The 22,650-nt window shown below is 36.2% G+C and overlaps 1 protein-coding gene across 4 annotated transcripts in view; it reads right to left on the reverse strand.

The window, feature by feature from the left end:
• Positions 1-22,416, reverse strand: part of ATG18B (autophagy 18 B-like protein) — a 150,504-nt gene extending 128,088 nt beyond the window's left edge. For 3 of the 4 annotated variants that reach the window (XM_089819137.1, XM_089819135.1, XM_089819134.1), the window contains exon 1: positions 22,144-22,395. In XM_089819137.1, coding sequence (XP_089675263.1) covers positions 22,144-22,238 — 95 coding nt within the window. In that variant the 5' untranslated portion in view covers positions 22,239-22,395. Of the gene's footprint in view, positions 1-22,143 lie in introns of all 4 variants that reach the window. The other variant, XM_089819136.1, reaches the window with a different exon arrangement.
• Positions 22,417-22,650: the final 234 nt, after the last annotated feature.

Consider the following 22,650-nt stretch of genomic DNA (forward strand, 5'->3'; position numbering starts at 1 on the left):
ACGAGTTAACTGATTAAAAACTCGCCGAGCTAGGAAACTCGGCGAGTTTTTAAAACTCGGCGAGTTTTTAAAACTCGCCGAGTACTTGACGAGTTTTCCAACTATGGTTAGAAACTTCGCCATAATCTTATAAATTGAATTACAAAGGCTTATAGGTCTAAACTTCTCCATGATATCAGCACCTGGCACTTTAGGGACAAGCACTATAAAAGTAGCATTAAGTTCTTTCAGAAGCGATCTTGCCCCAAAGAATTCCTTTACAACATTCACAACATCCAATTTAACAATATGCCCGTAGACTTGAAAGAAGAACATCAGGAATCCATCTCTTCACAGGGCTTTGTCCCCTTCAAATGAAAACACAGCATCTTTGATCTCCTTTTCCAAAGGGATGGCACATAGTATGTTGTTATGTTCCTTAGAAATGGAAGGGGGAATATTTTTCAGCAGTCCTCTAAGGAAGCTCAGTAGAAAGAAGGTTGGAAAAGAATTGAACCGCAACAACCTTAATGTCCTCCCTGGAAATGATTTTCTTACCAGAAACAATTCTTAAAATTTTATTAGAGACCTTATGCTTGGAAGCAGTAAGATGAAAGAAACAAGTATTCCTATCTCCAGCTTTTAACCAAACAATCCTAGATCACTGTCTCCAAAGACTTCTTTTGAAATAATATCATGGTAAGCAACAAGCAGATCCTTCTCGAGTTGAATCAGGTCAGAGTTACCTCCATCAGCCTGCATACTTTCCTGAACATTGAACAGATCCAGCTTCACCTTGCCTTTAGATTCAAAGATATCCCCAAACACCACCCGATTCCACATATTAATGTTGGTTTTCACATTCCTAAGTTTCTTTGACACTCTGAACATGGCAGTGCCACGGATACCACTGTTCCACCAACAAAGGATGCACTTAGAAAGGTCCAAGTGGAGAGTCCACATACGCTCAAATCTGAAAGAGGCATGCCTTTTGACTTTGCCAACAAGAAGCACTGCAGAAAAGAAGGAAATGATCAAAGCCAATTCTGGGAAGGGTCCCTAGGGAGAACTGAAACTTAGCAATCTAGTCACAAGAAAGAAGACACCGATCCAACCTAACCTGAATACAATCATCCCCCTCTCTCCGATTACTCCAAGTAAAGTCCGCTCCATAAAGGTCCAAATCATAAAAACCATTGCTGCTAATGAAATTCTGCAAATCCAATCTACTATCCAAGTTGGTTTAAAAACCTCATGATTTTTCTGCCTCTGTCAAAGGAGTACTAAAATCCCCATAACCATCCAAAAGACAGTAGTAAAGCAGCTAATTGCATCAGATAGAGAATGCCAGAATCTAGCTCTAGCATATTTAGCATTGGGTGCATAAATAGTAGCAGCAGTCCAAACAAAATCATTTCTAAGACATTTGAATTTGATAATAAGGATATTACACTAATGAACACAGTCTCACCATGCACACTTCTGGGATTCCAAACAACAGCAGTACCATCGGACGCCCCATTACAATCCCCTCCTACAATTAACATTCCTCTTTAAATTTTTTATTTTTTCCACTTTTTCTTTACTCATTTTAGTTTCTTGGATAAACAAAATATCAGGTCTATGGTCTCTACATATGTTTCTAAGAATATTTTGCTTATGAGGATCATTTAGCCCTCTAATGTTCCAAGATAAAATCTTCATGGTTTTACAAGGGAACGTACCTCTATGATGGTAAGCTTACCATCTGCCATATCCCTCTTACTCTCTTTATCTCGAGAAGCAACTTTGGATGGTCTTCCCACATTGGATTTGGGAGACCCAACATCCACTTTGGGCCTGTTCCTAGTTACCCTTCCACCATATTGCTTCGCTTGACGCTTAGTCTGATTTTTTTTCATTGGATATTGAGCCATGCTTTGACTTTGTTCCAAGTCCCTACATTGAGCTATCTTTTGTTTGGATTGTCTTCTTTCTGTCGACTGTTGACCAACCCCCCTCATTTTCATCTTTACTCTAATTTTCCTCCTCAATATCTCCCCATCTAGTAGGCGTTGCAGCCACAAAATCCTCCCAAATATCATCCCCCAACACGCCACACTGTTGAGCTTCCTCAAAGGGAGCCAAAGGGTGAGAGTCTAGTAGCATAGATGGAAGAGTCAAAGAGAGGTCGTCCACTGAGATCTCTCCCTCCTCTACCCCAAAATCTGGCAGAGAGGGAGGAGAGATATCAGAAGAGTTTTCTTTTTCATTTTCAATCACTTTTGTCTCCTTAGAGCTCACTCTACCTTCCTAGATACAAGAATCAAGGTCTGAGTTCCAATCAATACCTTCTTGCGTAACCGTTATTTCCTTGTTTCCAATGCTCTTTCCATTACCTTCTCCTTGTAATTGTTCAACAGGGTAAGCCTTTTCCTCTTTAATCCATCTTTTCTTATTTCCTGTCTTTTTTGAGTTTATATTTTTTCAACATTTAATGGGCACTTCTTTGCTCAATGCCTTGTTTTCTTGCATAGAAAGCAAGCAAAGGGGATGGACTCATATTCAATTAGTTGCACCATTCTGTCCAATTTAGATACCCAAATCCACCAAGGTTGGGAGGTCAGTATATCAACCCACACACACACACATAGTCGAGCATAGACCAATCTTGTCTTGGTTGTCATCATAGCATCAATAGAAAACAAGTCTCCAAGGGAACCAACTATACCTCTAAATACATCCTCCTTCCAAAATTCCAGTTGAAGGCCAAGTAGGTGAATCCACACCGGAGCAGAGGCAAATATAGAATCGTTCATCTCCAACTTAGGTGATCATTTTTTCAATGCCAGGGTAGACCTGTCAATAGTCCAGGGGCCACCGCATAGGACGTATTCAAGATCATCCTTATTCAAGAATGCAAACAAAAAGTATCCTTTAGACATGGTTGTCACTTCAACATTCCCTTTCACTTTGCATTGGTTTTTCACAAACCCTCGAACCACATCTATTTTGGGACAAGGTCCAGAGAATTTTCCAACCAAGGTAAAGGCCATAGCACTAATGGAATGATCCACTAACTGGTCTGGGACACTGGCCGAATCAGAAATATTCTTAACCAATGGGAAGGAGGATTTCTCTGAGGGTCTGACCCCAAAGAGCAGTGTCCAAGATTTAGGATTTGGATCTTTTTGTCCCAATACAACCACTCTCCCACACCACTCGAAGAACCGTCCTTTCCATTAGAAGACTGGGCCCCAAAGCTTGAGTTGTCTTGGAGGCCTCCCGCAACAGGTTCTAACGCGTGGAAGAGTAGGATCCATATAGGGCCCCAACTTACATGCTGAGTGCACATTGGGGTCCCCACAGTCTATGGGTCCCCAGAGTCTTGCTGACCATCTCCAGCATACCTGCAGTCCAGATTTAGTCGTCCTCCTAAGTCATTGGCCTACTTCTTGCTCATTCCCGCCTGCTCCATTTTTTTTTTGTAATTTTACAAAGTTACCTTTAGGGCATTACAAGAATATTGGTGTCAGAGGGAGCAGCTAGAGAATTTGCTTTATTTGATATCCAACTTTATTTGATATCCAAGGATCTTGATCATGTTGATTCAGAGGGAGTGAACCAGGTCAAGATGGTTTCTCTAGTGATCAACACTCAGAGGACTATGATTCATATGATGAAGTTCCATGTATGTAGGCTAGGAGGTCTTTAAGCAGATATCTAGGTTATAACATTCCTAGATAGATGGATACTTGTCGGATCGAGAAGCATTCAAGACACGATTTGCTTCTAGGGGGTCAGACAGCAATCTACGCGTACAGGCAGCAATCTTGAACAAAGAGAAGTTCGAGGTGAAATTCCCAGTAATGCATTCTTGTCTATGAAAAAGAAGTTTTGAGGTGAGAAAACCTTATTCCACCCTCTAATATGGTTCATGGTGGGTTTCGTGTGTGTGAAACCATGACAACATCACATGAGATAATTCGTGGTGATTTTCCTTGCACCTATGAAATGAATATCTTTGTGCGGTGGCAATCTTACAAAGATAAGAAACTTGCATACTTCGACCTATCAATAATCTCTCAAATGGGTCTAGTTGAGGATAAGTATGGCCCCATTTGAGAGATTATTGATAGGAGATGGCAAAACCAGCCTCACAAGCCCATCCATGCAACAGCATATTACTTCAATTCAGCATTTCATTTCCGAGACGACATCAAGGTGGATAGAATGGTACAAAAGTTGTGTATTGATGGCACAGCCTCAAGTGCAACACTCCAACTAGATAAATATAATAATCAAGAAAAGGTGATCTTCACAAGCAATGTTTGCATACAGGCTTGGACACAATTTCAGCCAGGTAGAAATATATGTAAAGATTCTTAATTTTATGGCTTGTGCATTTTAGTTTTTTATTTTATAATCTAGCCTTAAAGTTGGAAATGAGACTGATTTTTTTCTTTTCATTATTTCAAATAGATGGTGGCAAACATTCAGGCCCTCAACTTCAAACCTTAAAACAATTTGCCATCCGTATTTTAAGTCAGCCACTGAGCACTTATGGATGTAAGTGCAATTGGTCCATGTTTGAGCACATCCATTCAAAGAGGCATAATAGAGATTGATTGTGGAGATATTGAATGAGCTTGTCTTTGTTCATTATAACTTCTATCTTAGGACTAGATAGATTTTTGACACTGACTCCTCTTCAATCAGTCTAGCAAAGATCAATCTAGAGTCTAAGTGCTCCCTGAGTCTATAGATCCCGTCTGCACTGAGAGTGAGAACCATGAGTGGGTTGACCAAGCAAACATAGAGGCTGAGGCTATAAAAGAGGAGGAGGATAGAAAACAATCCAACACAAGCACAACTGATGTTGATCACTATAGCACTTCACAAGCATAGACTATGGCTACTCAATCGTCCAGGACCTACCTTAGACGCCTTTGTAGGAGGCAAACATACTACTTTGAGGCTGATTTGAGGCTAAGCATGAGCTAGAGTCTGAGCCATAGACTTGTTTTTGTTTACAGTCACACATGTTTGGGAACATTTCGTGTCATGGATTTCACATATTTTATATACATTTGACAACATTTATAATTCTATATATTCATGTTTTCTATTTCCTTCAACTACAATTTACATTTGTATGTATGTGATGGATGTATGTTTATGTATGTGATCATATTAGCTTCTATTTGATTATGTTATGGTGTCTTTAAGCTTTATTTAATAATGGGTGCCTGAAACAAATTTTGAATCGATAAAAATCTCTAAATTTCATGTCAAATCATTGCCGATTCACGAGTCGAGTCAGTCTTGGCGATCCGAGCCAAGTCCAAGCTTGCGAACTTTGTTCAATATCTCATAATGAATCAACCTTTCTATTGATGTTAATATTCTTTGATTTTAATTATAATATATAAGTTTATACAAATCTCTTTTATATTTAAGTCCTGACGAACTTGAGAGGTGTCCCATTTAGAACAGTGGTGAAAACACTTCATTAGTGAGGCTGCCAGTAGGGTTCAATTGCCAGTAAGGTTCAAATCCCCGGTAGACAGTTGTGGTTAAGGCTTGTGTCTACGCTAGGCTGCTTAGCTCACAGGTTTGAATACTTGAGTGTTTAGCAGTCTTAAACATGGCTTCCTATTAACAATCAAAAAAAAGTTAAAACATTGGATGAACTTGAACATTTTAAAAGAGCTTAAAAAATTCGCCAATATTTTATTAGTATTCTGTGTGGAAGAACTTCAAGCATTCCATTTGCTAATAATCTTCATGTAGTTAATTGAATCCCTCTAATAAGATTATTGGATTACGCTAACCCTTGTTTGTACTAAGTACTCATGCAACAAACAGGGCTGACAAATTACCAGCTAGAAAATCAGCAAAATCTTGCAAGCCTGAGAAAAATGCAGCAGGATATACAAAGACCAATCTATCCTTCAAGACACTCAGATTCACTAATTTTACACATTGTTTCATTTGAACTTTCAACCTTTCAGCATATTTGAGTGGGCTGCATTTGTTGACAAGCAATAATATACAATTCTAAGCCAGCATTAATCAATTTCAGAGAATTTATGAGCTGTGTTTGAGAAGTACAGAACACTTCTTTTATTTTCATTTCCTTCATTCCAGCTGCTATGGTTTACAGTTTTTTAATTTTCTCCCTGATTTTCAGTTATTTTCTTGCTACTTTACTGGTTTGCTCCCCCAAGACCCCAGGTTCAAGTCTAGTTTGAACCTGGATTGAATCCCAGCTCAATCACTCCAGTATTCCCTCAAAGCATTGTTTTTGTTTGTGGGTTCATCTTGAATGAACCCAAGCAAACGCAAACTGAACTTCACAATATTTTGAATAACCCAAAAGTAGAAAGAGAAGGTGGTTCAATGATTATAAATTATAATCAATGCAGTTAAAAAGATAACTAATCCAAACTACAAAATTAAAAACTTTCTTTTACAAGTTTAGCCTTTTTACTAGAAAGTTTACCATTGACCATGTTTACAGGGGAATCAATGTTGAAGCTGATATTCTTGCCAATTATACAAAAACAATAAGACATCTAAAAAATAGGCACTAACTTGGATTCTTGGACAAGTGTGAATGACAAAATGAGCTCATTCAATTCAAACTTATAAGGATGGAACTCAGATGTTTAGATGTCTATATCTTAAATCAAGACTTATTATGCAATTAAATTCTAAGGCAGGCAAGTTATGATCATCATTAAGGATGACATATCAGCTCATGCCAGAAAAGGATTTCCCCTATTTTTAGATATGGTCAAGACCATTTAGATGAAGCATTAAGGATTATAATAGGTGTATTTCTCAAGATCTCAAGAAGACTCCACAATGGAGAAATCAAATCCCATTTTCTTCTGAGCATTTCAATGGATACGGCAGTGAGATTAGTGAGTAGTCAAAGATAATAGCTTCTCTCGGTGAAATATCAGACAATAGCCTGAAATGCATTTTCAAAATGTGCTGCAATTTATTATTTCAGTTTATTCAGTGGGCGTTGACTGATGAACTCCTGGAAGCATATCATTGTGCAAGGTAAATTCTTATATCTCCTCAATACTTGTGGCTATTAGGGAAGGTGAAGATTCCATAAAGAATATCACTATAACTCTCATTCAAAGCTACATTTCTGGGTGAATTGAGAACATCATTGCATAAGCAGTTTATGACGCAGATTTACCATCTCTGGACAAGAATCTGACAGCTACCAACAGAATGATTCGGGGAAAATGGAAGCCATTCATTTAAAAAGGGTAGCTAAAGAACAAAACCAAGAGGAAAACCGAGGCAGAGAAAGGCTTAGATTTTCTAAAACAAGCTTTAAGGTTTAAGATGACAGAAGGAATAGCCTTCCTCAGTTTTTATTACCAAAAACTCCCAGGAAGAGTAAGTTCATCGTTGATAGGGGTCTGTCTACATTTTCTCTCGATACATACAATAATATAGACAGCCTGTGGATGGGAGTTAAAACTGTTTATGTATAGAATCAAATTTATTAGAGACTTTTGTTTGTTCCCTTGCACATTTATATGGATCTTGTCTCTAAGAAAAGCTGAAAAGTGGGGCTGGGGGGACTGGCTCGATTGGTGAGAGCTACCTGTGGTAAAGCAAGAGGTCTAGCCCCTCCCCAACTGACGTGGTACCTATAAAGTTTACCTGGCGCAGTGCAGTTTATAGGGAGTGCTATACTCGATTGCTGCGGTCTTAAAAACCACAGTTGAAATATATGTATTTTTAATATTTTATATTATGAAGGGAGTGGTCCCCAAGACAGTTATTTCAATTTCCCCAACTCAATAAAGTGACTTAATTTCACTTGCTGATGCTAGTGAAAATGATAAATTACCCAGAATATTAATTATTTGTATGGAGTTTGTAACATGCAAAATTTGAGTGCAATAGCACAATATTTGTCAGGAATTAGTGGCACCGTAATGTGCTTCAAGCCTTCAACCACAAAGACATTATTTTAATATTTTATTTTAACATATGTTGCAAAAACACTTATCACTTTCTTTTATTCTGTGATAGTAATATCCAACTCAGAGATAGATCAGGGGCAGTACTTCAGATTACGACTCAATAATAGACGATTATGAAGATTGATGTTGAACAGGCAGCAATAGCATGCAGTCAATCACTTCCTGAGGTTATCTCCTAGTAAATCACAGAAGTTGCTCAATGGAGTCAACAGACCTATTCCTCAACGACAATAGACAAGTTAAATCCTTCAAAAAAAAAATTCTCTTAAAATCAAGGATTCTTGCAGCTTAAATAGGAAATGCAATATCAAACAGTGACTCTCAATTTAAGTCAAAACTCAAAAGTCATCTTTTTTTCTTATTTATTTAGCTATCAGTCCTACACATGCATAACAACAAAATAAACTCTAGTCCTGTATCGCAACTCATTACATAACCCTGTCCTCAAAGAAGCATGACCTAATTAACTGCATGTATTGCAGAAATTATTGCAGCTAATTAAGCTTCAAAAAACTTAAATAACTGTAGGTTAATGATTCCATGACTTGTAAAATCCCCAAATGAATTATCTTTGAATGCAATTAAAAACAATTAAGAGCTTTAAATGTGCTTCTAATTACACCACTGAAATGTGAAGCCATGAGATGGTGATCACCATTTATTAATGGGAAACCTTTGCCCCAATACATCATATCTAGAAATGTAATACTGCCATTGAATACATTATAATGTTGAAGAATCTGGAAGAACCTGCTCTGATTTATCTCACATGCAATCCAAAAATTATTTCATTTTAGTGAAAAAAAATTGGAGTTAGAGAAAAAAACTGAATTACATCAAATAAAGAAACTACCCAAAAAATTGTAAAAACAATGGCTAGAAGAAGCCTTAGGTTGCTATCAAGTGCACTATACGGTTGATTAATTGGAAGAAGCTGCAAAAATTTATCTCAAGTGCAGACTAAAATTTATGGTTGATAAAAACAGAGTTGAATGATTCAATTTATTCATCCATATGATGCAAATGCAAAGACATGTACAGGGGAAGACAGACAGTTGAGTACAATTGAACAACAATTATACAGATATTGCAGTGGAGTTACCCAATCAAGGTATTTATGCCAACATTCCCCTCCCAGACCCCGCCTTAATACATTGATTCTAAAAAATCAAGTTCCCCTTACCCTAGAGACCGTCCTTAAGCCATACGCAGCAAATTTGGGTAATTACATAAATGAATACTGTTGAGAATCATCTCTTGAAGAAACAAACTCTCAACCAAGCGAAGCTCCATCAAGCTATCTCTTAACACTCGGAATAATGTAGCTTCAACTTGTGTTCTCAAGCTCTCAATCTCGAACTCTCAAATCATAGTCTTGAGTTATTTGACAATGATCCCTTAGAGATATGATAAATCTCTATCATTGTCTAATGACTGCGAAAGGGTATAATTCTCAATCATAAAATCTAAAGTTTGTTGTACAACAATTCATATTGAGCTCAACACAATAGTGAACCTATCTCAAAAATGAATCTTCACAACACACGAATTATTTAAATTTATAGGAACTTTAAAATGAAAAGTAAAATACAATGCATAAACCAAAAATGCCAAAAGCACTTCTCAAAGTCATGATTGATATTCCTCCATCCCCCAGTGCCACCAACCTCTAACTAGCCCTGTCGCACTTTATCCATTTGACTTTTCAAGTGATCCTTTAGAGGCCTCATCCTTAAACTAAGAATTGTAGAAGGATCTGAATCTAGAAAACCATGTCATTCCAAACTCTATGTTATTGTGGTCATAAAAACAAGCAAAATCAAGCTCAATTTTTTAATTCAAGAGATATTCCTACTCCAAAGATCTCCATAAATAAAATAAGGTTGTATCTCAATCCCCTTATTAGATATGCCCACTTTATGCATCATAAAAAGCTTCCTTCCTACCTTTGCCTCATCACTTCTAGACTAAGTTACCAGGTTTGAACCTTGCCACCTAGGTTCGGGTTCGAGTTCATGTAGGTCCGGATTCGCATCCAGGTTCACTGTAGGTCAGCACAAGGTCCAAATTTTGAATTGTGGGTCTGTTCAAGTCCGCGCTAGGTCTAGATTTCGGACTGTAGGTATGTCCAAGTCCGTGCTGGTGCAAACCCAGACAGATTCGCGGTCTGAAATTCGAACCCTACCTAAACCCAAGTGAACTCAGGCTAACCCAAGTGAACCATGGCAAACCCAAGTGAACTCAAACGGACCCATGGTGAACCCGAGAGGACCCGTGGGAATAGGGTCCAAAAAATGAAAAAAAATAACTTAAAGAATGTTTTCTTAATTTTTTTTAATGTAAACCTAAAAAGAGACTAATAAAAAAAACCACTCATCTAATCTCCCATTTGCTCTCTCATTTTAGCGTGTCCATTTTGCAAATTCGAAGAGAAGGTTGTAGAGATTGTTTGTGGAGTCTCAAATTCTTCCAATAATCAATGTTGAGTGTTCCAAGAATGCTTTTGATCCTTCCTTTTGTTTCTTTCATAGTTTGTTTTATGCTTTTTTATTGTTCTAAATTTTGTCGAGTTTTTGTATAAGTTTTATATGTTCTTTTTATTTTTGTTATAGATTGCAAAAATGAGTAGTAAGAGTTCAATGGGTGGGAAGGGATCCCAAAAATTTAAAATTTAAAAAAAGTTCTCCTTTGTGGAAGTATACAACAAGAATTGAACAATGTGCTAAAGGGGGGGCTATATATGGAAATGCAATTTTCACAAAACACAATATAGAAGCTCCTATTACCGAGTTAAACATCATTTAATAGGCCTTGGGGATAAAGGGATCAGCATGTTTGAGGGCTCAAAAGGAGATAAGAAGGGGTTGGCTGCTCAAATAGCAGCTATGTTAAAATGACAACAAGATGTTGATAGGTTAGTGTAACGAAGGAAACAAGAAAAATCAAAGCACAAACCACCAACACCACCCTCTCAAACAACCACTACACATCATCCCTTCTTGCCTATCTCTTCTACGGATGGAGAAGTAGAAACACCCAAACCACCACTCGCAAGAGAGGCCCATTAGATAGGGCATTTCAAAATGAATTGAGAGAAAATGTTGCATAAAGGGTGTTGCCTCTTTTTGAATGGTCTTTCATTCAATCTAGTGAGATCACCTTATTGGAAAGAGATAGTGGAAGCAATAAATGAAGCACCTTGTGGTCACTGAGGCCCTAGATATGAAAAGGTGAGAACCACCTTACTGCATAGTGAGAGAAAGAATGTAGACACCCTCAAACCAATAAGAGATCCTTGGGTCCAAATGGGAGTGAGTATTGTCTTTGATGAATGGAAAGATTGCAAAAACCATACATTAATAAATGTGACTAATGTCTCCCCCAAGGGGTCAATATTTTTGAAGGCGGTTGATTGTGAAGGGCTGGTAAAGGATGCAAAATTTATTGCCCAAATTCTCATTGAATCCATAGAGTACGTGGGCGTTGACAATGTTGTCCAAGCATTAATAGACAATTCTAAAGTTCGTAGGGCTGCGAGTGCTTGGTAGAAGCACAATATGATCATATCTTTTGGACACCATGCACCATCCACTCCTTGAACTTGGTGATGAAAGCAATTGGCACGCAAATTGAATGCGTGAAAAAAGTGTGCAAGGAGGGTGAGGAGATCCAAATGTTTGCAAGAAACCACCATATATCACAAGCAATTTTCAAATCTTTTTCCCACTTAGACTTATTAAAGGTAAATATTTACCCTTATTTAGTTTCATTTATCATTTTGTGTCATACTTTACATAATTGAATAAAATGTTTTTTGTGTTGTTACATATTTGAAATGTGTTATTAACTTACAATTAACATGGTAATAGGTTGGTATAACTCAGTTTGCTTCATTGTAATGTCCCCATTTGTTGCCACTATCAGAATTTCAAGGATTAGCCTAATATTTGATCATTGTAGGCTAATGAGAATGGTTAGAGGGTCTTATGAGGATTGATTCATCTCCAACATTCAGGGATTTATAGATTTGGCCTTCATTCGATATCATTTGGACTTCATTTGCCATACTTACTATGTATAGTAAGTTAGGAGTAATAGAGATAGACCCTTTCTATTTTTAGAAAGTGTATTTGGTCACATGGGGAATTATGAGGAGAGATTCCTATTTCAGACGACATGGCAATCAGACAAGTATTTCATATTTCAAGAGATATTAAAGTTCAAGTGACTTAAGCGATTTATTTAAATATTTTAATGTTATTATAAAGTTATAAAGTAACTTATAATAATAAAGTCACTCTAATATTATAAAGTGCAAATATAAAATTACTTTATGATTTAAAGCTACTTTATGACAAAAGTAACTTAAGTGACTAAAAGACGAAATAATCTTTTATCCCACACTGCTAAGTTGTTCGTAGCTCTCCTCATTTCGAAGTTATAAAGGAAAGCATTCGCATTCGGATTGTTACAACAAATATATGTTATTTTATAAATCCTAAAGGTTGCTTAAATGTGATTGGATATTTTCTGAGGACGAAAACCCTTAAGGAAAATAGTGAGTGTGGACGCAAACCTAGTACTCACATTGCATTTTCAAAGCTGAGAGTTGAATTGATACATTGGTGCACCAGAAGTTGGAGTCTCCGTAGTAGGTAGAAGCAATAGAGATTTGAAGTTCATACCAGATAGTGGTAACGTACAGGCAGTAGGTTCAAACAGGTTGGAGTTTACATCAGATAGAAGATTGGGCATGAGGAATCAGTCTAGAACAATGGCACGTACAGGACATGGTCTGATTGTTTGGAGTTTGAACAGCAAATAGACTGGAGAGCCATTACATAGCTGAGATAGAGTTGGCGTGAGTCCAGTTCCAGGTCATACAGAGGCCTTTCACTGTCTACGTTCCTCCCAGCAGTGAACCGACAGTAGTATATGCGTGTGACAGTGGGCAGCAGTTGGCCGACACCTAGCTATTCTACGAGGTACACTTCACACAGGGTCACCTTCAGTGCAGCAGTAGCAATTAGGAGTTGACGATGAGACAGTAAGCAAATCGAAGAAGATTACGGGAGTCATATGCTGGTCTAACAAGGACTCCATACGAAAGCCGCAAGAATAGTCCATTCCCCAACCGCTAGTAAGTATACATTCATTGCAATCGGGTATGTATTTCCTCCTCCAAACCGCACTTGCAGTATTGTTTGTCTATGTAAATCCTCAAATAGTTAAGCCTAGTCAATGGTGCCTTTAACAACAGATGATAATTTGTCATTACTGTCATGAATCAGTATTTCAAATTGTTGTTATTATATCAGTATTAATGTACGATCCGAAAGTCACTATTTCATTTATAATACAACTACTCCATGGCATTCGTTTTGGAAATTAGTAAAGTGTTGTTATAGTAGTACTTGCTTAAGACTCCTTGATTGCACGCCAACTGTTTGACGAAATTCTACGAGTCCAAGTTTGACTTTTTGTGATCAGAACAAGCAGGGATTATTACAGTGGTAAATTAGTGAAGTCACCATTTCATGGATAATATAACTATTCTTTGGCACCTGAGTTGTAAATCAATGAAGTGATATTAAAATAGTGCTTGTTTAAAATCCATTGATTACGCACCAATTGCTTGACAAAAAGTCAGTCAGTTCAAATTAGAGTTTTATTGATCGAACCAAGGAGGGATCATTACATTCACACACTATCGTCCTTAGACGACTTGTGAGGGTGAAAGATGCATTGTCCCAAATAGTTATTAGCAACCAATGGAAAGTATGGAAGCAATCGAATACAAGAAGGGCTCAAAGGTAAAGGCATCTTGGATGATGATTGGTGGGGTCAAGTGGATTATGTATTAGAATTCCCTGAGCCCATCATGTTTATGCTTCAACTTGCTGACACTAATGAGCCTTGTTTGGGGGACATCTATGATGCCATGGACTCCATGCTAGATAGAGTGAAAATGGCAAGTTTAAATTTTTATACAATACTTTATCCTTTTTTATTGAGAGATTTTAATTTTTAATTTTAATTAACACTACATTAAGATAACTAACATGAACATGATTTTGACATCCCAAGTCATTCATAGGAGAGAGCAGGATCCTGAGGACACCTTGTACAGAAAGGTGGAGTCAATTGTTCTACATTGCTGGAACGAGATGAATATACCTTTACATTTCCTAGCATGTGCACTTTCTCTCAAGTATTCTAACAGTGAGATACTTGTTATTCCTGGTAGAATTCGACCATACAAAGATCCTGAGGTTGCTAGTTGGATAAGAAGGCATTGAGTAGGCTCTTTGGCGATCCTGAGGTGGCATCAAATGTTAGGAGAGAGTTTGCAGAGTTTGTCCAAGGAAAAAATGCAAACCCCAATGCAATCAATGACCAAAATAGAATGGATGACATTGGATTATGGTAACTACATGGGCAAGATTATATGTACCTTTAGCCTCTTGCCATTAAGATCCTATTACAAGTAAGTTTTCACAGTTTTTTTTCCTTTTTTGAAGGCCACTTAGCTTGTAGAATTAGCACTCTTAAATTCTATTGTATTACAATTTCTAATTGTTTTAAATTTTGTTGGTTGTCTCTCTAGGTTTGTTACATCCCTATTTCTACTTAAATATAAAATATTCTTTACAATCATTGAGAACTTCGGTTGATTTGGTTAAATTAGTGAATCATTATGGTTCATGTGAAATGGAAGTGTTGGCTATTCGTTATAAATTCGTGGGACTTGGAATAATGGTTAATCATTATGATGTTATATGAATTGGAAATGGGCATATAAACACTTGTTATAGTAATTTTGAATTGATTAAATGATGATAAATATGTTATTACCATGGTAAATTTCTTTTGCAGGAACACGATGAAGGGGGGAAGCATTGTCAAAAAAGGAAAGGGTGTGAGGGCACCACCTACCTGTTAAAGTGTAGCTTTAGTAGAAGTAAAGTACACCTTATACCTAATATATGAATTGTGACTCTTCCACACACACATATATATATACACACACATATAAGTATACATATATATATATATATATATATATATATATATATATATATATATATATATATATATATATATATATATATAGTGTTGAAATTGATCATATGTATAATTTATCTTATTTCAAAAGAAAATAAATAAATAAATTATATATATATATATAGTATATTCTAAACATCATTATGGGTATTGAGCTTGTTATTATATCCTCCGATATATTGTAAGTTGTATCGGGCAGCTTGAACCATCGCCACTCTACGTTAAGACTATTCCAATGTCCACATAGGCACATGACCCTACATGGCCATTGGCCACGTAGAGTCATGTCCCCACGAGTACATGTCTCTTTACTACATGCATATAGATTGTTCCAATGTCCATGTAGGGACATGTCCCTACGGGGACATGTCTCTTTACTACATACATATAATATATGAAGTTGCTGCTGGAGGAACCAATAACAAAGGAAATGAGATCCTTCTCTGCAGCTATACAAACACAGTAGCAAGTTATATTTACAAGCACGTCAGCTTATATATTCTGTTAGCAATTTTAATATACAGTCTGAAATATACTCAGACTTCATAACTGATTAGAATCAATATTATTTGAAAGATTAGGAACTACTGATCTCTATCACAGATCCATAAACTTTACATGGTATCAGAGCCACGCTCATAAAGAAATTCAGTCAGTCTTATAATAGATTTAAATTTATTTTCAATCTAAAATGATGATGAATCACGTAAGACTGGAAGACAGACTTGAAGGAGCCTCCAACTTTGCATCATTGAAAATACAAGTAATGATTATTCCAAGAGAAATGGAATTATAAGGATACATAGAGGAAAATAAATCTATGCTAGAAAGTGATCCAAACAAAACAACTTGGAAAAGACATAGCAATAAAGCTATGAAGATCATTATAGATTTGGTCAAAGATCACATCCTCCCATCTATATCAAGCCTTAAAACAACTTATGAGATGTTTTCTACTATTAAGAATACATTCGAAATTAATAACACTAGTAGATTGTTAACATAAAACAAGATCTACTATATATCAAAATGATCAATGGAGAATCCATTACATCTTATTCCCTAAGAATCTCAAAGTTAAAAGATCAACTTGCAACTATTGGAAGTTAAGTGGATGACAAAGAACTTTGCATTATAGCACTAAAAGGACTACCTTCATTATAGCACTAAAAGGACTACCTTTGTCTTAAGAAACCTTTATTCGTGGACTAAGCTCACGACCTAAACTTCCTAAATTTAAACAACTTAATAACGAATGTACTCAAGAAGATTCAAGAGGAATTTCAAGAGGAATTAGTTTAAATCAAGAAGGAGATATTCAAGCTCTTTAAGTTAATACCAACAATAAAGGAAAGAAAGGTAAATTCAAACGAAAAATAAAGTAATTCGACAAAACATACAAGAAAAGAGATTGGTCAAAATTACAATGCTTCAAATGTGACAAATTTGGTCATACTCATAACTTATGTCCGGAACAAAAGAAAATACAAGCAGCTCTAGCAAAAGTCAGAGATGAAAAAGATGAAAACTTTGCATTCTACTTAGCACTCTCAAGTGGACTAAACTCTGACAAAAATACTTAGATTATAGAAAATATAGCATCTCGTCATATCACAGGCTTTGGAGATAAATTCGAAAGCTTTGAAGGATACTCCTTTCAAGAAGTAACTACTGGGGATAATTCTACATACCCGGTAAAAGGTATTAGATCGTGTTCAATTCAACTAAATTCAGGTATCACTCTTCAACTAAAGAATATTTTGTTTGTACCTTGTATGAAATGAAATTTGATCTCCATCTCTGACCTTGCAAACCAAGGGTATAATATCACATTCCAAGAAGATAAAGTACTATCCTGGCCAAAGAACTCCAAAATTAAGAATGCTACAGCCTATATCCATCGAATATAGAGATGGAAGTTTGTACAAACTTTGTAACCATCAAAATTTAGCCCTAAATCATAAAATCTCAAACACGAACAAAATCTGGCATAGAAGATTAGGTCATCTTCATTTTCGTGCTTTATCATCCATAGAAAATACAGTAACAAGGTTTCCTAGTTTAAAACCTGATCATTCTGGTATTTGCAAAGAATATGCCCTAGGTAAAAAAAACACATAAGGGTCCTTCCCCAAAAGTGAACACAAATCCAAATCTCTACTTGAACTCGTTCATACTGACCTATGTGGTCCAATGTATGTACCTTCCCTAAGCGGATGTCTCTACTATGTAATTTTCATAGATGACTATTTTAGGAAAACTTGGATTTACTTCCTTAAACAAAAAGAATCAACCGAAGTGTTATCCAAATTCAAAGAATTTAAAGCACTAGTTGAAAACCAATCTAAACAGAAAATCAAAACCCTAAGATTAGATAATGGGGATGAGTACATTTCAGAAACTTTTAAAGATTTTTGCATCGTTGTTGGGATTAACAGGGAGTTTTTTGTACCATATAATCATCAATAGAATGGAGTCGCAAAAAGAAAAAACAAATCTATTATTGAATCAGCCAGAGCTATGATGCATGATCAAAATTGTCACACCTCCTTCTGGGCTGAAGCCTCTAACACTCAATTTATTTCCAAAATAGATGTCCTCACTTAATATTGGAAAGTACAACTCCTGAAGAAATATTTACTAGCAACAAACCAGATTTAAGCCACCTAAAATATTTGGGTGCCTTGTATATACTCACATTCCTAAAGAAAAGAGAAATAAACTAGACCCATCAGGAAAGAAGGGCATATTCAGCGGATACAATGAATCATCCAAAGATTACAGGATCTACGTCCCCGGGCAAAGAACCATTGAAATCAGTAGAGATGTATAATTTGAAGAAGACATTGCTTTTAACCTCTCCAAGAACATTGATGAATCATACTCAGAACCTACTACTAAACTAGATGAGAACCTTCCAGTTGAGAATGAGAGGAAGATTGATACTGGAAATCTTGCACCTCCTATTCCAAATTCAGAGAATACTGAAAATCCTAACAATAAAAAGAGACCACTTTGGGCAAGAAAAATGATAGAAGAAAATCATATAGAACTTGGTGAAGTAGTCAGCGAAAACAAGAGAACAAGGAACCATTCATGCTATGCAGCACTACTCCCTGAACTCATCAAAACAAAGCCAACAAATGTTGAAGAAGCATTATCATGCCAACCTTGGAAAGATGCAATGATTGAAGAATATCAATCCATATTAAAAAAATGATGTGTGGGATGTTGTACCCAGACCCAAAGCTAAATCACTTGTCTCTTCTAAATGGCTATTCAAAATCAAGCATGCACCAAATGGTAGCACTGAAAAATACAAAGTCAGATTTGTAGCTCGCGAATTCTCACAAAAGGAAGGAATAGATTATGAAGAAACTTTTGCTCTTTTCGCCCGGTACACCTTTGTCAGAACCATTATGGTTGTTGCAGCATCCAAAGGGTGGAAGATACACCAAATGGATGTTAAAACTGCATTTCTAATTGGTGAAATTGAAGAAGTATACATTGAAAAACCTGAAAGATTTATCACTCATGACAAAAATTCTTATGTATGTAAACTGAAGAAAGCATTGTATGGTCTTAAACAAGCTCCTAGGGCATGGTACGAAAGAATAGACAACTACCTCTCAAAATTAGGATATTCCAAAAATGAAGCTAATCCTACATATACTTCAAAATAGTTGAAGGTGATATGATTATTCTTGTACCATATGTTGATGATTTACTAATAACAGGTGAAGAACATCTTATAGCAAAATGCAAACAGGAACTGACAGAAGAATTTGACATGAAAGATCTAGGACTTCTTCATTATTTCCTAGGTCTAGAAGTCTGGCAAAAGAAGAACTACATCTTTCTAAATCAAGGAAAATACATTGTTGACATTCTGACTAAGTTTGGAATGATGGATTGCAAACCTTTAACTACTCCTATGGAAGCAAATCTACATAAACAAAAGAATGATGGATTTGAATCTGAACCTACTGATCCTACTTACTACAGGCAAATTATCGAGTCATTGATGTAATTGATAAATACTAGTCGTGATATTTGTTATGCAACTAATGCCTTAAGTCAATTTATGTGTGAACTGAAGAAGATACATCTCATGGCAGCCAAGCATATTTTATGATACTTACGAGGTAAAATTGGTATGGGTCTCAAATATGATCAAGTTGAAATTAATCTTCATGGATATTCAGATTTTGATTGGGCAGGCAGCTCTACTGATCATAAGAGTACTACAGGATGTTGTTTTAGCCTCGGGTCAGCTATGATCTCTTGGTTTAGCAGAAAACAATCATCAGTCGCCTTAAGCTCTACTGAAGTAGAATACATAGCTTCTTCCATGGGAGCCAAAGAAGCGGTATGGTTAAGAAAATTGCTAATCGGATTATTCGGGAAACCCTTGAAGCCTACAGTCAACCACTGTAATAATCAAAGTTGTATCAAGCTTTCAGTGAATCCAATTTTTCACAATCGATCTAAGCATATTGAAATACCTTATCATTATATTAGAGATATGGTAGATCGAGATGTTCTCAAGCTAGAATACATAAGTACAAATGAACAGACAGCAAATGTACTTACCAAACCTCTTGCCAAGCCCAAATTGGAATATTTCAGAGACAAACTTGGAATGATTAAATTATAATTATAAACACTGAAATCAGGTTTCAGTTCTCTTTTTTTTTATGTATATTCATTATTAAATGCCACTATCTTATGGTTGCATCAGATATGTAATGAAAGGTGACAATCTTTCATTGACATATATAATCAAAAGGTAACCATTGTAAGGTGACAATCTTACAAGTGATAGACCTGTTATCTTCACAAGATTGTGTTGTTATTCCAAATAATTGGGTCTTGATAACAAACGTATTATGATCAAACTTCATTAAGTTGTTGTCCCAGAGTGCCAGAGATCATAATACTTGTCATGATAGAGTTCATGACATTGTGATTTTGGTTATTTGATGAACTAGTTCAGATCATTGTATCTAAGCATTGTAAATCTAATAACCTATTCTCCTAATAGATATCATTAAAGATGATACCTGTTCACATCTCAAGAGAGTATGAAAGGACATTACCACGTAGGGTCATGTCCCTACAGGGACATGTCTCTTTACTACATACATATAATATATGAAATCGCTGCTGGAGGAACCATCAATAACAAAGGAAACGATATCCTTCTCTCCAGTGATACAAACACAGTAGCAAGTTATATTTACAATCACATCAGATTATATATTCAGTTAGCAGTTTTAATATACAGTCTGAAATATACTCAGACTTCATAACTGATTAGAATCAATATTATTTGAATAGCATTTCCATATTACTCTGTTGCGATTTGCACATGTAGTGTCGTGCACCCTATTTGCAATAGCATTTTTCATATTACATAAGTTCTCTGCTGGAAACTGCAAATTCAAGTATCGTGTTCCACATTGGTATTATCATTTCATATCTCATTGGCTCTCTTCTTAGACTGCGCCTATAGTGTCGTGGGTTCGTACCTGTGATTTCTTACATAATCAGCTTGCTCCTCAACTGCGATTCATTTGTACTAGTGTTTGCTAGAATCTACAGACAAGAAGCCGTACCAGGCATTCCAGATTCCATTAGCACTTGAGAGTGATAAAACCTCTATCAGGTCGTGCATTCAATGACCCTTCACCATATTTCACACTATTGTTGATTGCCCTCAAGTCAAGGTTAACAATGGTACCCAAGCCACATGGTGGCGTAATGCCAAGCTATGACATTTTTCTATGGATGTTCCACCAGAGAATAACGTAAAAGAAATACCCTCAAGTCAAGGTTAACATGGTGGCATAATGCCAAGCTACAACATTTTTCTATGGATGGTCCACCAGAGAATAATGTAAAGGAGAACGCAGCCCCAATCTTTCTCCAATGCCTAACTTGTCCTAAAAATAGTTGAATATTGAAGAAATTGTTCATTCCGTTCAAAGCAAGATCTCACAGTTAAATGCTCCTCCTTCCCTAGCATAAGAATGTTGATGCTTCCTTTGAGGCTGGCACGGTCATTGAATCCTTTCCTCAAATGGATCCCCCCCATCTCAATCTAAATATTCTGAGTGGAAAGTGGTTCAAAGGAAAAAGAAAGATAGCCTCAAGAACGTGTCCCATACGATGTCTTTGTGATGTCACTCCAAAAAAGGCAATACTGACTCAAACCTAAAACAAAATGCACCCTTTTAAGGGTCTGATGGATCTCTATATAAGGTAATTCTTTGGCTCCTTTTGTTCAATATCTTTATTCGGGAGCTGCCATCTTGACAGTACTTGACCTATAAATAGAATGAAGTACATGTATTAAGAAAGATTTATCAACACAACTCTGTACAACAAAATCCTACGAGCATTTTCTCTCTCAACTGTTTCTTTTTTGGGGTATCTATGTATAATCGTCTACTATTTTACTGTTTTGTTAAGTGCATTATGAGTATTGCTTCCTTCTCAGTACAATTCAGCTTCCAAAAATAAGCGTGCACAAGACAACTTACAAGACCATTTCGCATTAACTGCATCAGGTATAGATATCGATAGGTCATATAAACCAACTTTGTTGAAATAACATTAAAAGTAATCAACACCATCACATAACTCATGTTTAAAAGGTCCGAGGCCTGTGGCTCCAAAGTAGGCAGATGACTTAAAATGTTGAAGCTACGCCGGAGACTTCACAATGACTACACTACCGAAGTCTGTAATCATCCATTTACCAACCAAAACCACACCAAAAATAAAATTGGGATTAACAATCACCAATGTGATCTTGTTTTTAATTCTTTCCGATTATCACTCATTACTAACCCGTGGTGATAATAATTTGGAGTCAAGATTTATTTTTGCCAATTGTCTCTCATGCGTATCAATAATTTGAGAACATGAAAAAAATCATACGCTAAATGATCGGCAATAATTTCTAAAATTCGAAAAGATGAAAAGACTTCTTAAAGTTCCCTATATCGGCTGGAATGAAAAAATTGACAAACAAGCAGAACCATGCTTACAAGGCAAGATAAACCCTAAGCACAAACGCCAATTGGTTAATTACCTGTTATCCTGATTGAAAGAAGCATTCAGTAATCGCTGCTGCGATGCCATGCCAAAGACGTTTTCACTTAATTCAAAGGCCCGTGTAGTTATCATTCATCTTCAAATTAACGTCGAAGCCAATTCCAAGTAAATTGTTCCTCTTTCCCTTTCCAAAAAACCAGAACCTGGATATGCGGTTCCGCAAGAGAACTCTTTCTTGTAAGTAGTACTGTTCTATGATTTAGATGTGAAGAATAGATTCCACTACGGTAAGAAAATTATACGTATAAAGCTCTGGTAATAAATAAGTTAAAAAACTGTAATCTATCTTAGAGCGCGGGGAGATGGTCGCGTGTGAGTTTTTAAAATCTACATTAATTAAATTGAATTAAAAAAACAAGGATGTTGCGTGACTTTTTTATATCTGCATTAATTAAATTGAATTAAAAAAACAAGGATGTTGCGTGACTTTTTTATATCTGCATTAATTAAATTAAGTTAAACAAATTGACTTGGTTGATCGAAG

The sequence above is a fragment of the Cupressus sempervirens genome, chromosome 3 (assembly GCF_028749045.1).
Source record: "Cupressus sempervirens isolate cs-2001-9-10 chromosome 3, ASM2874904v1, whole genome shotgun sequence".
In the NCBI taxonomy this organism is placed as follows: Eukaryota; Viridiplantae; Streptophyta; class Pinopsida; order Cupressales; family Cupressaceae; genus Cupressus; species Cupressus sempervirens.